The sequence below is a fragment of the Vanacampus margaritifer genome, chromosome 5 (genome assembly GCF_051991255.1).
Source record: "Vanacampus margaritifer isolate UIUO_Vmar chromosome 5, RoL_Vmar_1.0, whole genome shotgun sequence".
Classification (NCBI taxonomy): Eukaryota; Metazoa; Chordata; class Actinopteri; order Syngnathiformes; family Syngnathidae; genus Vanacampus; species Vanacampus margaritifer.
This window is the reverse complement of record NC_135436.1, coordinates 9714615-9731472: the sequence shown is the minus strand read 5'-3', so window position 1 is coordinate 9731472 and position 16858 is coordinate 9714615. Positions and strand designations below refer to the sequence as shown.

General features: G+C 40.3%; 1 protein-coding gene across 3 annotated transcripts in view; it reads left to right on the top strand.

Annotated features, from left to right (window-relative positions):
- The window catches only part of LOC144052377 (solute carrier family 12 member 9), a 62084-nt gene that overhangs the window by 26880 nt on the left and 18346 nt on the right, over nt 1-16858 (top strand). For all 3 annotated transcript variants that reach the window (XR_013294210.1, XM_077566374.1, XM_077566375.1), the window contains exons 7-9: nt 3512-3669; nt 5208-5290; nt 10398-10522. Coding sequence is in view for 2 of the 3 variants with exons in the window: in XM_077566374.1 (XP_077422500.1) it covers nt 3512-3669; nt 5208-5290; nt 10398-10522 (366 nt within the window). In the remaining variant the exon portion in view is untranslated. The remainder of the gene's footprint in view (nt 1-3511; nt 3670-5207; nt 5291-10397; nt 10523-16858) is intronic.

Below are 16858 nucleotides of genomic sequence, written 5' to 3'. Positions count from 1 at the left end.
GTAATGTGAACTACTAGATTACACATACTTATAGTGGTATTTTTTCCTGCTAAGATGTCATGAAGAGCTTCTAAAATGAACTCTACAAAGACTATGGAATTACTTTGAGATGGAGATATGCCATGCCACAAGTCTTAATTCAAGTCTTAGAGGTTCCAGTTTTCCACAATTAATCTCCGTTAGTACATTTATTTTGATATTTTTTCAACCACAGTAGAACATTGTCGTGTATGTGTGAACATGCACTTACAAATTTGTGTGTGCCACTTGGACTCCATGTATAATAATAGTGAGCTTAGTTCTTCGAGTGGAGTGAACAATACCTAATAGGGCCATGATGGTAAGTATTAAAATCAGTGGACCTTAAAGTTGACGTGATGAGCCTCTTAATTACCGTAGAAAGTAGGCAAGAAAGAACAAGACTGAGAGAATGAACGCTGCTTTAACTGTGAACTCTACATATGAATGAAGAAAGGATGGACAAAAAGATCAGTCAGAGCAACAACAGTGAGCATGTTTTGAAAGCATGCTGATGAGGCTCATGTTGGAAGGAAATGGATGGCTTGTGTTTGTGAGTGTGTGCCACAAACATACATACATTTGATTACGCAGCCCCTTTATGGACGGAACAAATGACCTGTGATGAAAAGAAACTCTTTTATTGTTGTTGGTGAAAGTCAGAATACAGGTAAATCTGTGTGTGAGTGTGTGTGTCAGTGCATGTTTTGAAACACCACAAGAGATTGAAAGGGATCAGGAGAGAGTGAGAAATGCTTGGCACTGTAATTCCGCTCTCTGGCTGTGTTGTATTGGAAGGAGGTGGGGAGCCAGCGGTAATCATGCACACCCTGCTGTGTTTTTTCATCTCTGATCTCACTGCCTCCATGTTGAGTGCAGCATCTTGTGTGCTAATACGCGCAAGCACAGTCGCTCACATGCACGCTTACTCACAGTCGCTCTCTCAGGAGTGAGTCTCTTCCAGGAGCTCATCATTAGGCACCTTGGCAGAACAATCACTTTGCTCTCAACATTTTCATTGAAAACCATTTTGCCCCTACAATAAATGAGTTTAAAATGACACACCACCTTTTAGACCACTTGATTTTGATCTTCGATGTGAAGATAATGAATTCATAATCTCTTTTCATGCCTTGAAAAAAATGGATGTTTCATACCATTATATGAAAGACAGTTCAATACATTAGCAATTGACAGTATGCTTCTCATTTTCTCCCCTGCCAGTCCTGCTGTTACTGTTGACAAGTGCTCCTGCCAATCCACTGATACAAAAAAAATAAAATCACTCATACAGTCAAATCTCATATCATTATACATAAACGTAGTGCCATTTGCCATTAGAAAGTACAAAACGAATTATCAAATGTGGCAAATCAGCATTTTTATAGCTTATATGTGTCACAGACGCGCGCGTTTGTGTGCGTGCGCGCGTGTGTGTGTGTTTGTTTTTTTGCCAAGCAAATCCAAGATAAATTGAACTTGGAATTTCAATGACTGCTGGATTGCCCCTCTGTTTCTGTGTTGAAATTGAATTGTTTTTATAGATTGAAGACCTTGAAATCTTATAAATTACATATAAAGTGTTGTGACAAAGTATGTGTCCACTTTGTGGTATCATATTTTTGGGGCATTTTGATATTTATCCTGTACGGTAATCCGAAAGACTTGTGTCAGTGATTCTTAACCTTGTTGGAGCCATACCAGTTTCCTATGCACATTAAACGAACCCTTCTTGATAAAACACCCAACCGCAATAATTTCATTTTCTGCTTTTTTATTCAATTGTAAACATGTCAATTAACAAAACTTCAATTACTTAAATAATTCAACTTTAGTCTATTCAATTCTTCTTCTTTTTTTGTGCAAATATTTAATTGTTAAATCTTTCAAGGAAGGGTGCCCATCACTAGTTATGAATACAACAATTTTCTGATAATTTCCTTTAAATTTCAGCATTTCCTTTGTGGCCAAATATATGTCCTCTCCTCTCGTATGTGTTTTCAAAGCTGTGATACCCAAGATGTTCTCTATAAATGTTTTAGTCTCCTCGTGATAAAATCGGACATACATCAAAAGCTGAGAATTGTCACTTACATCAGTTGATTTATCCGCAGCCAACACAATACACCGGGCACTTTGGATGGCGCTGTCCATCTGGGGGTGCACACATCCTCCGAGAGCAGCTCTGCTCTTCTTGTTGTTATGGATGACAAGGGAATTTGAATTTTTTTTTCTCTTCAGATAGCGTGTCTGCCATTGCTTCCAAACATTCCCTGACCGTTCTGGAGTCAGTAAAAGGATTTTTGTGTTGCGCCCAAAATCTACTTCACGCGTAGTGAGCACTCATAGGCAGATAAACGGGGCTCGTAGCGCTCGATGCCAGTAAAATTAAATCATACGCTTCAGCCCTTTCACTTTCCAGTGTCTACTTTTCTGACTTTTGACAATGTCATACTTTATCACTTTTGTCGTGAGAATGTGTGTACCCCAAAAAACAAAAAAAAGTTATGTGAGCTTACTGGACCCGGGCTCTGTCAAATGACCCCGGCTCCAGCATAGCTGCTCTCTCGCATGCCTATTCAAAAATGGTCTATCGGTAAAACTGAATATATTCTGGATAAAAGGGTTTCGGGTCCGGATCTAGACTGCGGTCCACCATTTGGTGACCCCTAGTATATATTTTTTCCAAATTCAAGACATAGGTATAGGGTTTACAGGTGAACAAAATGAATAGGGGGAGTCACCTTTTCATCAAATCTGGCTCTCTTGATCTTGAATTCAAAAAGTGTGTTCTTGTATTCCCCATCCCCATGCATCACTTTTCCTTTATACTGGGCTAAAATTGCTCAATCAAATCAATCAATAGAATTGCAAGTCATGTAGTTTGGAAACTGACTCCCATCACGCAACTACATTACATTATCCATGTGAATTCATATTGCAAATATTTGACCGACCATTTTCTTTTCTTTTTCTTTTTACTCAACAAAGTATGAAGGGATTACAATAATAAGAAATCACACGATGCAGCCACAAGTCAACTACAGAGTGCCCCAAATCCCCTGCAGCACAGATGGGCCAAGCAATGTAGCGTGACCACCTGCAGCCAATGATGGCCAAGTAGGGCATATCTCTTGAGACAGGCTCACTGAACCCCCGGGGTTCGATCGAACCCAGATTAAGAACCACTAACTTGGGTTGTCTTCAGATATTGAAATAAATTTCAAGATCTTAAACAATTAAGTTTCCTGCATTCCCAATAAATATCACAAAATAAACAGCCGCCGCAAGAGTATTTCAAAGTCTCCTGTTTCACAGAAATACTGTCAGCATAAAAAGGCATACAGATTCACCATTCTGCATCATCATGAAGCTAAGCAGAACAGATAGAAAAAAGTGTGTATTTAAGTGTGGCAAATGTGCAAATAAAAATGTGAAATCAAAGGTTCTTGGTGATGTACAGATAGTTGATTGCTATTTGTTTTCCAACCAGGGTGCTGCTTCAAAAGGATTACAGCTTTCTGCGAGACGTCAATGTCTGGAACCCCTTTGTCACCATTGGAGTTTACTCCTCCACACTTTCGGCAGCCATGAGCAATCTCATTGGAGCGTCACGCATCCTCTATGCATTGGCCAGAGATGACTTGTTTGGTACGCATTTTCTTTATGGTTATACAGTACATTCAGTCGGAAATTACTCGTATTTTATAAGACATCACATTTTATGATTTTTATTTATTTTTCTGCTCTATGCAAAAAGTAATTAATGGAGGCACCTGCCATTTAAGAATAGATCAATTAATAACATTCAATGTACTGACATAAAGCATGCAGATTCATACTTTTCTGGTAATATATATTTTGTTCTATATTAATTTGACTCTTGAAACTAACCATCTGTAGAATGTGCATGTCAGCCAAACACTTACACAGTTTTTTCTGCAGTCCATTTCAGAAGCAGAATGTAGGAAAGGAACATTTTGATGTATTTATTTTTGCTTTTACAGTTTGGTCAAAACTTACTGTGTTTGGAAGATGATGATATTTTTGTGATATTAATAATAATAATAATAATGCATCAGATTTATATAGCGCTTTTCTAGACACTAAAATACGCTTTACAATGGAAAGGATACATTATTCATGCATTCACACATTCACACTGTGGTGGCGGTAAGCTATTTAAGTAGCCACAGTTGCCCTGGGGCAGGCTGACAGAAGCGTGGCTGCCAGTGTGCGCCTACGGCCGCACTGACCACCACCAAACATTCACACTTTCCATACACCAGTGTGATTAGCACTGAAGGCAATGTGTGTGAAGTGACTTGCCCAAGGACACAACGACACATGACTCGGGCAGAGCGGGGATCGAACAGCTGACCTTCTGGTTACTGAACGACCATCTCTACACCCTGAGCCACGGCCGCCACTCTATACACCACCACAATGTATATTGTATTTAAAAAATATTTGAAATGTAGATTTGTTAGTTTTATTTGAAGAAATTTCCCAAAAATATGACATTTGCCATTTAGAAATTAAAAATAAGGACTCCAACCGTTTTCCAACCTGGTTGTCCAGTTCAGGGTCCCTGGTGAGCGAGAGCCCATCTCAGCTGACTTTGGGTGAGAGGCAGGGTAGGGACTGGCCAGGTCACCAATTATTGACAGGGCACATTTTGGCAGACAACTATTCACATTCACACATATGGCCAATTCAGTCTTCCACTCATTGAACCTGCCTGTTCTTGGAATTAAGAATGCTGTAATAAATCCATGCAAGCATGCACATTTCAAACAGAAATACCCAATCTGATATTTGAAACCAGATCCTCTAACTGTAAGGCAGAAGTGCTAGTCAAAAGTATTTTGATCTATAATATTAGTTCAAACATATTAGTTAATATTCAAATTTGAACACTTTTTTACTTAATGGCTGTCTGAGGCCTGTACCTCATGAGCACGAGTTTCTTTCTTTTTGGGTTGCATCTGTGTGTCTGTATCTATCAGTCCGTCGGTCCAAAGACATTGGCATTTGACACTACTCATAAAAAGCACAATTTATGAACCTAAAATGCACTATAACATTCAGTAGTTATAATAAATTTTACCTTCTATAAACTTACAAAGTATTTAAAAAAAAAACATGATGATTCCCCCCCCCCCATTGTTTTGCTTTTCTTCCTTTAGGTAAAGTGTTGTCCCCTGCTAAGAAGACATCCAACAGTGGCAACCCCTGGGTCTCTGTGCTTATTTCCTGGTTCCTTGTACAAGTAAGTGAAGAATACTATTGCTGTGTAACCATACATTCTAATTAATTATTTAATGGGAAACTGGAAATTTGTGCATTTTTGTAATATTGTAACAGTGAGGGCCAATTCCTTTATTTTTGCTGTAGGCTTTTGGATTTGATGTCAAAAGACAACATGAGACAAGAGATCAACTTTTCAGCTTTCATTTCCAGATACTCAACTTTTTGTTAGAACACACACATTTTGACGTGAGCAAATATTTAGGAACGTGCGTCTTGTTATATTGATATTCAAATTGTCTGTCTACAGTCAGTTTCAGAGTAAAGTTTTACCTGTGAAGACTATAAAGTTGACTTGTATACTATTTAGAGGTGTAACCAACATAAAGACCATGGAGCGCTCAATGGATAAAAAATTCACAGTTGAGAAACTGAGCGAAGATACAAAACCATTAGCAATATTTCGAAGAAGAAATGAACCATTGATGTACTAAATAATAGATGCTTAATCTGTAGGTCATGGACACTGGTGTATGGAAGGTGCGGCTGTTTGGTGGCGCTGTGAGGGGCCGTCGTAGGCGCACACTGGCAGCCACGCTTCCGTCAACCTGCCCCACGGCAGCTGTGGCTACTGAAGTAGCTTACCGCCACCACAGTGGGAATGTTTGAGTGCATGAATAATGTATCCATTCCATTGTAAAGCGTCATGCATTATTATTAGAAGTTAGTGGGAAGGAAGCATGATCTTTCTCTCCGAACACACACACTCTCAGAGTGGTATGAGTGCATTGGAGTGAATTTCCAAATACACCCTGTGTTGACAGCAGCAAAGGAGTTCACCTTTTAAACGACGGACAAGTTTTTCTTTTTCTTTTAAAATGGCTTAACTTAACTAGAATTCTGCGTTGCATTGTGGTCAAAGGTAGAATCTTCTAGAATCAAGTGATACATCGCACATTCTTTGTCCTGATGAGTTTTTTTTCTTTTTCTTCTTCTACTTCTTCTTCTTCTCCTTCTTCTCCTTCTCCTTCTCCTTCTCCCTGTTCTTCTTCTCCTCCTCCTCATCTTTCTCCTGGAAGTAAAAGCTCTTTTGTTGATGTCAATGCTTTCAGTCTATAGCAAAAATAATGCACCCAAGCAAAATATCAGTTATTTTGCAAAAGATCCTTCACCTATTAATAAATAATGTTGATAACTGTATCTCAGAGTTGCCAATATTTTTTTCTACTGTGTCTTGTAAGTGGTTATAAGAAGTCAGTTTTGGTTGAAGAGGAGACTATTGAGGAGGAGGGTCTGAGGATAGAGAGACAGAGGGCAAAGTGTTGGGTGTTTAGAGGCCTGACAAAACCATCATTATTCAAAGAAAGAGGAAGCGGCAGAATGGTTTATCATTACTTGTGCTCTTTGTTTCTTTTTCTCTCTTTTTCCCGCTCTTGTCCTTTTCACCCATCTCAACCGCCTGTGAGTAGAAGGGGAGCAATTAGATGGAAATCATTAGCTCCTCGGAGATCATTGACTCTCATCTTCTTGCTCTATTCCACCATCATTCCAATAATTCACCGATGACATAAGTCTGATTGTAATCTTGCCTCTTACACACACACACACACACACACACACACACACACGCACACACACACACACACACACACACATAACTGGATTGTGAAGAGCTAAGCACCTATTTTTCTTTTATGTAATGGTATATGGTGGCTACAAGAGAGACAGTCATAACACAATACACAGGATAATGCAGGGTATGTAAAACAGCCTAGTTTGAATTTGTCCTTGTCCAAGCGCAATTCAGAGACACATATTTCAAAACATAATAAAATGTTGAGCAAAACCTTTATTAAAAAAGCTAAAATACACAAATTTCATGGGATCATTAAATCCAATAAAAATAAAGATCGAATTTTAGGTTTTTAATTTTATTATTCAAATCCATTCCTCCTTTATCTTGGGCTTGTTGTTGTTTGTCAAACTTTCATAGAGTATAGATTCAGGGCCCACACCTTCAGTGATTTCAAGTATTTATTTGTTTATTTTTACATTATTTGGGCTTCCAGCTCATAAAACCCATGAAAACAGGATGTCACAAAATTAGAATAATGTGTAGAAATCACCATGCATACTTCCCAGTCTTTTACATGGAAAAAAAGATAGATGGTTGGATGATATTTTCAAAACGATATCTCAATCTTCAATAGTTGGTTGGACTCCCTTTGCCTTAATCACTGCTTCGATGTGCCGTGGCATTGCCTGTGGGTCCTGGAAGCCCAGGGTTTATTGATGTTTGCTGTCAGTTCTTTGTTTCTGGTCTGGTGGCCCTTATTTTCCTCTTGATAGTACTGTATTGTGGCCCTCGTTTTCCTCTTGTAATACAGTACTATCAAGAGGAAAATTAGGATATTCAAATATTTTGACGAGCACCTGTATTCTATGATCTATATTATCAAATGCTTTTTTTTTTTTTTATCTAAAAAAATCCCAATAGTAAATTCTTTATTATCTATACTTGTAGCTATAGCATCTACAAGTTCCATGACTGCCAACTTAGTGATAGTCACACACGCTTCAAAAATTCAAGCTGGCCACCCAATGGCATGTCAGAAATGGGCACTACAGTAGATTGTTGCCCTCCCACCCAGCTGAGTCACCTAGAAAGGTACAAAAAAATACACAATGAAAATGAAATATTGTAATTAATATATAATTAAACTTTATAAAACTTAAAAATATATGTGTTTTCACATGAGCACAATAAATAGTATACAGAAATTGATTAGTAAAATTGATTTGTTTATCTCTGGCATCTAAAATAATGGCGTGCTTCCTGTTTGGGCGCACAATAACATCGCCAATAGACCCGGGTGAGACCAATGTGGCAGTTGCCCTGGGCATCCACCTGAAGGGGGGGCATCTTCAACCCCACCCTGTCGACGATCAATGATGAATTTGGGGCGGCATGGCTCTGTGGTAGAGTGGTCGTCTCCCATCTGTGAGATTGTGGGTTTGATCCTCACCCGCTGGTGACCATGCCGAAGTGTCCTTGAGCAAGGCACTGAACCCTGATATGCTCCCAGTGGACCTGGCAGCACCCTGTGAATGTGTGTGTGAATTGGTGAATGTGGGGCATTGTAAAGTGCTTCTGGCACTATATGGTGTAGATAAAGTGCTATATTAAAAAAAAAAAGCAGTCCATACCAAATCAATATCAAGGGGAATCTGCCTGGGATTCATAGGCATAAAGTTGGAAAGTCCCCACAACAATAGTTTTCAGGGGCATCAAAATTAGGCACTTGCCGCGAGCATCCATTGTCCTTTGCACTCCACTACCCACAGCCAATAACATTTAAATGATTTTACCGTTAAAGCTGATGTCCTTGAAATAAAACAATTGAAATGCATTTCTGAAATGTTTTCACTATTATAAAATTCAAATATATTTGACCCTATACTATAGTGTACATAAATGATTATTTTCATCAGTTGTTGCCAGCCCTGATTATGTATTTGAAGTCAGATGAAAAGCTATCCTTAACAACAACAACAATCTTTTCATGCAGTAATATATTTTGATAATTTATTTCTACTGCTCATTGTGAGCCTGACCAGAACTAGGGCAGATGCACAATGCAAATAGATGTAATACTCCATCAAGGTTCTATAAAGATGATGATTCCAGAGCTCTCATTTTCCTTAACTGCCCCAGGTGACGGTGCTTGTGATGGTGGAATTTTGATTTAAAAAGAGGATAGCGGATATTATTTCAAAAGTACTGATCGTTTGAGAATATGTCACAGTTACATCACTCTGATTCAGGTTCTGCATATTAAGCAAGTACTGTAAGCATTGATCTTAAGATGCAATGTGTTTCATCTGGAAAGCCTTGTTGCCGAGGTCTCTGGGTCATATGTTCTACAGAAAAAGATCATTGGTAATGTCACCACAAGGATTTGATAAAGGATGAACATGTACAATAGACTTCTACGTAGAGCTGGTCCCCCAAGTGTGGAATTGTGAGTGAGTTGATAAAGAACACTGGTTAACTTCAACCCAAAGATCTGAGTAAAAAATGCCTCGAAGTTTGAACTCATTTTCGGAGTTCGAACACCCAAGCAAAGCAAGCTAAGCCGAACATACCTTGAAAACGGGTAGTCGAGTGAAGCCGAGCAATGCCGAATGCTCACGTTGCTGTAGGTGAGACAATGCACTGCTCATTTCCAGTCAGATCGTGAGTACTCCCGAAGTTGCTCCATACTCCACACTAAGATTTTTCCACAGCAATTTTCTTCGCCATTGCCCCAAAAAAAGACAACAGTGCCAGTGGCAGCAAAGAAAAACATAGTGCTACGAACCATAGTGAAATTAGGAAGGAGATTATTGCGATTACTTCGGTAAATACTGGCACGAGGACCCCCCTTAGCTGTTCAACAACGTGCCTGACGTTAACGCACAGGGACCGCCTAGTAGTCTAATAAGATGCCCAATGTAAAATACACAAACTCAGTACTGAACTAAAGCTAGCATTACACATCTAGCATTTATCATCCACTGATGCCATCACACCACAACAAAAACGGTAAGGTATTTTTTATTGTTTAAATACAGTACTGTACTGTAAATGTAAAAAACAAAAATAGAAATTAAAATAGGAATTTTCTGTTTTTGGAGCTTGGGAACGGATTGATTGCATTTACATTATTTCCTATGGGAAAAAAGTTTCGGCGTTTGAACAATTCGGACTTTGAACACTTAGCAGGAATGAATTATGTTCAAACTCCGAGGTACCACTGTATGGGTATACATATCACCTACATACAGAATGTTTTTGATAATCCTGCTATCTGTCTTATTAGTTGCCCTTTTGTTTTATGTCTACGCTGATTTTAAAATTATTGTGCATTCAATATTGAAAAATTTTACTTTTCATGACCTAGCGTTACATTTCACACTACAATGTTCTTTCAACTTGAGAAGATGTGAGGTGCAGGTTTTATAAAAACGTTGCAAATGCTATTGTTTTTATGACTTTCAACTTGACTTGAAATTTCAATTCGTACCTCTTTTTTTTCATCTCAATCTCATTTTCTTTCTCTCCCTCTTCTTTTGTTTATTTGCTGTAGTTGGTGCTGTTTTCTGGGAAGCTCAACACCATTGCCAGTATTGTGACCATTTTCTTTCTGCTGGTTTATGCTGCCGTGGACTTGGCATGCCTCGCTCTGGAATGGGCCTCGGCACCCAATTTCAGGTGAGACCATTATACAAATTTGCATGCAGCTAGAGTGTTATAATCCACCACTTTAAAATACGCAGTTGTACGTCTTACTTATCACACCCTCACACAGGTCACATTTTGATAATAAAAGCAATACATAAAACTCCATAAGATGTATTATTTTGTTGCACATGTTCCCTTTTCCTCTCTAATCATGCTCCCCTCCTGTTCTTTTTTCTCTACGGGTTCCATTGTTTATGTGTGAAAGGGGTGCTTGTATTCCAGCTGGATGCTACTATGGCAACTGTGTACTAATTAAAAGACATAAACCTGGTCCCTGCTTATGGCCCCATATTGGAGAGGGACCAGCAATAAAACTGTTTGTGTTTGAGGTTGCGCAGTGCGAATTGGTTGTTCAAGTACCTGGGATTGGAGATGCTAAGAGATTTAAATTTACAGTGTTTGTGTTTTGTCGTGTGGCTTGTATTCCGTGGACACTAGCAATGATCCTGATTTATAAAAGCTTCCTAAAGCTGTGCTCACACATGAGGACCGGGTCAGTGTGTCTTTAGCTCAATGATTACATTGTGACACTGCTGGCATTTGGTATTTGAATCACTTTTTATGAGTCATTTCATATTTCTGCTTGCTGCTGCTGTTGCTGCTGCTGCTGCTGCTATCTGTCATTACAGATGTGCATCTCCAAACGCAGTAACCGGGACTCTTTTCCTTAAGTCATACCTTCCAGGATTAAAACCTTCCTTGGGCTGAGAGATACGTTCTAAACATGATAAGTGCAACTGCTTTTAATTTGTCACACTGGAGAGAAGCTGTTTAGGCACAGTGCATCACTCCCTTGTTATGACATATCACCTCCGGTATTGCATTTTGTATTATGGATTCCCCTGCAGTAAAAGCTGGATATTAGTCTTGAAATTTATGAGAATACTTGGAGCCTCCTAAGCACGTATAGCTTGAGTGCGGTTATAGTCCAGGCACAAAAACAGACAGCGTAAACAAAATTTAAAACCTCTAAAAATAACAAAAAAGTTGAGCACTAGTTTAAATTGAGAGTTTTGCTAAATGTAGGGAAATTACATTCATTACATTTTGTATTTGAAAGAGCTATTTTCCAAAACCTTATGAATTCTATTTAAATTATTCTGCGAAAAAATACATACTTTTATCAAAACCTGCAACTTTTCAAACATTACAATGGTTTCTTTAGTTAGTTCTTTAGTTAAATTTGACAGGTGACCAAATGTGACCAAACTCAAATCAATCAAATAAATTTTCCCTATTGGCCTTTCACAAAATCCCCGATGATTATTATATGAAATTTAAGTTGGACTCAAATCTGCAAATATGAAGTTTTATGTATGAACGAGTGGAAAGTTGGGGTTTAGAAAAAGTTGAATGTCTGTCATTGAATGGGAGAAATTTGATACTTAACTCTTTCACTGCCAGACGTTTTCCGAAACGGGTTGTCCCCACTGCCAGCCGATTTAAGCATTTTGAGTGATCTTTCAAGGTCCACAGAAAATGTTGTGTTTGGACTATGGAAACACACATACTACCAAATGAAAGATTGGACTCTCATCTTTCATCAGAAAAAAAAGTTTGTTTCTAGCTTATTCCGTTCTTCAGTAATCAACAATAGAAAATGGTAACGTTCACCGAAATTCTGTTTTGAAACAAAAAGTGGAGAAAAACGGCTTTTTGTGAAACGATGTTATTTCATGCACTTCAGTGAATTGTACACTTCTTTTTGTCCATGAATGATGCCACAAACACCTAAATAGTGCTTTACTTCTATAAAACAGTACCACCAACAATGAAAAAGTCTTTTTTTATAACAAAAAAAACTGTTTATTTACATAGAAAACAGTAACAATTTGACAAACTATTTACAAAGGTGTACAACAGTGCATGTGTGATTATTTACAATTGTGTGGATGTTTGAACTACATAAATTTTACTTTTGTGTGGTAAACAGTGTAACACTCGCCTGCGTGCAAGGGGACACTGCAAGATTTGCACCACAGCCTTGTCTCACTGCGAATGCCCCTTCGCATGCAGACCCGACACCTTCTTGCTGGCTTTTTTTTCCGGGAAGTAGCAGGCATGTGTTCCAGCGTGTGTTTGGCCATGTTACCATCAAGTCGGCTTTCAGGATCAAAATACGGTGACCTAGTATTTTGTCTGGCTTCCTCATGCTCTTCCATCCCAACTTCCTCCTGGTCTTGTGGCAACAGCCACCCTCTCACCACCTGCTGGATGAACTCCAAAAAAGGTTGACTCGTCCCATTTTTTTTTTTGTACAATATGTAAGCATTGAACATGCATATTTGGAAAAGATAGGCAACAAACTTTTTGTGCCACTTCAACGTTTTCCGTGTGAATGGGTGGTACGAGATGTTTTGATCCATCTTGTCCACTCCATTCATCTTGGAATTGTAGTCCACAACACAAATTGGTTTTTCGAAAGGCACTTTTTTTTTTTGTGCCTTCCGCCACACCTCCACTGTCCGCATTTCATCTTTGTGAAACGTTGTCACCATCCTCAACAAACGTTTGTCCTGCCATGCCACAATTAAAACATTTGTGTTGTGCCTTACCAGTTTCCCCCCCACCCCAAGGCCAGTGTTGGTTAGGCACGTTATCTCACTGGGTTCACCCCTGTTCTTCCTCAGCGTTCCACAAACATTGGTGCGCGCTGCCAGGAGACGTTCACACAAAGCAATAGAGTTATAAAAATTGTCCATGAATAGTGTGTACCCATTTCCTGGCAGACGATCCAGTAAGTTGAACACTGTATTGGGGAGAGAACAACTAATGCCAACATAGGGTTGCATATTGAAACAATAGCCGGTTTGGGAGTCACACAAAATGTATGATTTGATCCCATATTTGACCGGCTTTTGGGGGTTGTACACTTTGAACGAAAGACGTCCCTGGAAACTCATCATTCCCTCATCAATACAAATATTCTTGCCCGGTTGAAACAGTTCCTTGAACTTGTTTACAACGTGATTGAACACAGGACGAATTTTAAATAGTTTGTCGTCTGAACTGTGTGCCGTCTCGTTGTCGTTGAAGTGCAGGAAACTCCAGATGAGCTGGAAGCGGTTTTGAGGCATTGCGCGACTGAAGAATGGTGTCGTCTCTATTTCGTCCTGAGTCCAATACATTTCGATACTGGGCTTGTTTATATACCCAGTAAGGAATTGGAGTGCAAAAAACGTTTTGAGCTCAGACACAGACACTGGCTTCCAAGCACGACTCCTGCAGTGTGGCAGACTTTCAGCCCGTTTTTGCATTGACTGACGTGCAAATAAGTTTGTCTGATCAGCAATGTGCTGCAGAAGTTCGTCTGTGATGAAGAGCTGCAGGAAGTCAACTGGCCGGGTTGAATTCAGCTCTGCTGCGGCACCTCTTGGTCCTGGCTCCACAGTAAAGGGGAAGGAGTTTGGCTGCCAGCCTGCTTCATGCCAGCCAGATTTTTGAGGATCTGCAAATATACATTTCAATATCATATAATATTCATTTTAGATCAGTGTGATGCAATATATATATATAAATATATATATTTACGTTTTTTCTTGGATCCACTGGTTGATGGACCTTTATTCTGCTCACTCTGAGGAGCGTCACTCTGAGCTGCAGCTGAAAGAAATATATACAATTACAATAATATCGAAAGAGCGTTTTCTTTTGTTGTTGCGGTGTATTGAAAACACTTTTTTTATACCTCTCTTTGTCGTCTTTGCAGTGGGACGTCGCTGTGAGCACGATCCACGATCTATGAATGCACATTCACGTTACACGAGGTGCTAGCAGCGTGCTAGAAAAGTATCTCATAGCAAGTTTGTGCTTACCTTCGACGTCTTCTGCGGATGAAATACTGTCCGAATCACTTTCTCCGTGGTCAGACTGTACCCACTCCTCCGAAGAATATCCATCGGACTCAGGATACTCTTCGTCGTCGTCCGATTGAACGTCCTCGTGCGGAGAAGTGCTCGGTCGTGCACCACGTTTTCCGGCGCTAGCACCGCTAGCCTCCGAGGCCTTAACACGCGGTCGAAGCTGCCGCCGCGTCAACGCTGCAACTTCGGCATCAACCTCATTGTCGCCATCATCATCACCTTCGTCGGATTGAACGTCCTCGCGTGCAGAAGTGCTCGGTCGTGCACAACGTTTTCCGGCGCTAGCACCGCTAGCCTCTGAGGCCTGAGGACGTGAACGAAGCTGCCGCCGCGTCAATGCTGCAGCTTCGGCGTCAACCTCCTTATCACCATCATCATCGCGGTCATCATAATGGTGCACTTTAGCACTGGTTGATGCTTCTCCTTTTCCAAAAAATCTATCAAGCGTGGTCTGCTTCTTACCGTCGGTCGCCATTTTTCGTCTCTCCTCAACTCTCGTCTACTCCTCGACGCTCTAGCCCCGCCTGGCCTTTTATACTACTGACGCCCACCCGATCTTGTCAAAAGAGAGTCATCGCTGCCCTCTAGGGGCCAAAAATAGTCCTTAGGCACAACAGACAGACTTGAAACTTTGACCAGACATGCGGGAGGGTTTCCTCTACCCGTTTCAAAAAAAAAAATAAAAAATCATTGGATGACGTCTTTTGACGTCATTGGCAGTGAAGCGTAGGTTTTTACTTGACGTCTTTAAACGTCAGTGGCAGTGAAAGAGTTAATGTTAAATTATAGGAAAACTGTAAGTATAATGACAAAAATTATGCCCCGGGAGGTGTGAATTTTTGGAGCAAGTTAGAATTGGAACGATGTAAATCGGATGTATTATGTGGGTGTTGTTACTGGATTGTGCTTGCGTACGGTCGCTATGACTGACTTTAGCCAAACCCAGTGGTATGTAACTCTGGTACTAGGGAGCCGCAGTCCTGCATGTTTTAGATGTCTTCCTCCACCAACGCAGGTGAAGATCATTATCAGGCCTCTCCATAGCTTGATCATCTTGACTATTTGAATCGCCTGTGTTGGAGGAGGGAGACATCTAAAACATGCAGGACTTCGGCTCCCTAGGAGCAGGATTGCCTGCCCCTGGCCTAGCACATCTAGCTACTTTACAGACCCTTTACCCTTTAGCTAAGAGTGAGGCCGTCCACACTGTTTAATACATTGAAGACACTGCTCCAGCTGTGTTTTTGGCTTATGAAATGAAAGAAATAGGACTCCACCTGACAAACTCTTGGGATACCTAGTGTCCGATTTACGTAGTCCATGGGAACATCTCTTCACCATTTTGCTTTTGGAGGTCCACAGCTTGTTGTAGCTTTTTTTTTTTGGTAAGATCTTATGACAGCTCACAGAAATTTTCTAGATCGTTGTTGAAGTCTATGGGCCAGGCACTATCTTGACAGACCTTGACCGTTTGGGTCAAGTTGAAATGAAGTGAAATGCCATTAATCCATCTTGTTGAAGTAATTACCTTACAATTAACTTGTTTTTGTACTTCTGTAGTGCACGTGCTAGAATGAGACACAAGCATTGGCCTTATGATACATTCACACCAACACACAACACACCAACAATCCGCACTTTTGCCTTTTCGCCCAAGCTGAAAAATTTGAACTTTCTTCGCGCTTCGCCTCGCCAATCGGATTCGAATAAGGGCTATGTCACACACAGCGTCCTGTCTGTTGGCAACAACATGGCCAGCCGGGACCGAATGGTGAACAAGAAAGTAGCATACTGCTGGAAAGTGTATTTACTTGCTGTTGAACTGTACCGAGGCTGCAATAGTGTTTAGCATGCATTAGCTAAAGTTATTTAACGCTACCATCGGCCGTAGGATTAAGCGGAAGTAAACACGTATCTCAAAAAAAAAAAAAGGGTGCTGGTGGAGAAAATAGTGCCCCGGCTGTATAGTACAGACGCTCCCCTACTTACGAACATTCGAGTTACGAACAACGGTACATACGAACATGTCTGCGCGCATGCGCGCATGTCAAAAAATGTTCGGAAAGAGATGCTGTAAGTTAGATTTTGTATTGCGCGCCTTTTTCCGAGTACTGTAGTGCTTCTTTCCGCCGCTAATACCGACGCTTGGCGCTGTGAGAGCTCACCCAGGCTCAGCAACGTGTCGAGGAGGAGGAGGAAGAAACGCCTGTCCCCATGAAGAAGCCATCGCACTCTTCGAGCAGCAAGACCGAAATATTGAACGTTGCACAAAGGTTGCAAATCAATTGAATGATGCCATACAGTGCTACCGCATCATTTATGATGAAAAAAGAAGAAAACTGTGCAATCGTCGTTAGATCGCTTCTTTCGGCCAGTTTCTAGTAAATCCTCCAAGGAAGATACTCATCAACCCTCATCCTCTTCTCCTCGACCCTCAACTTCT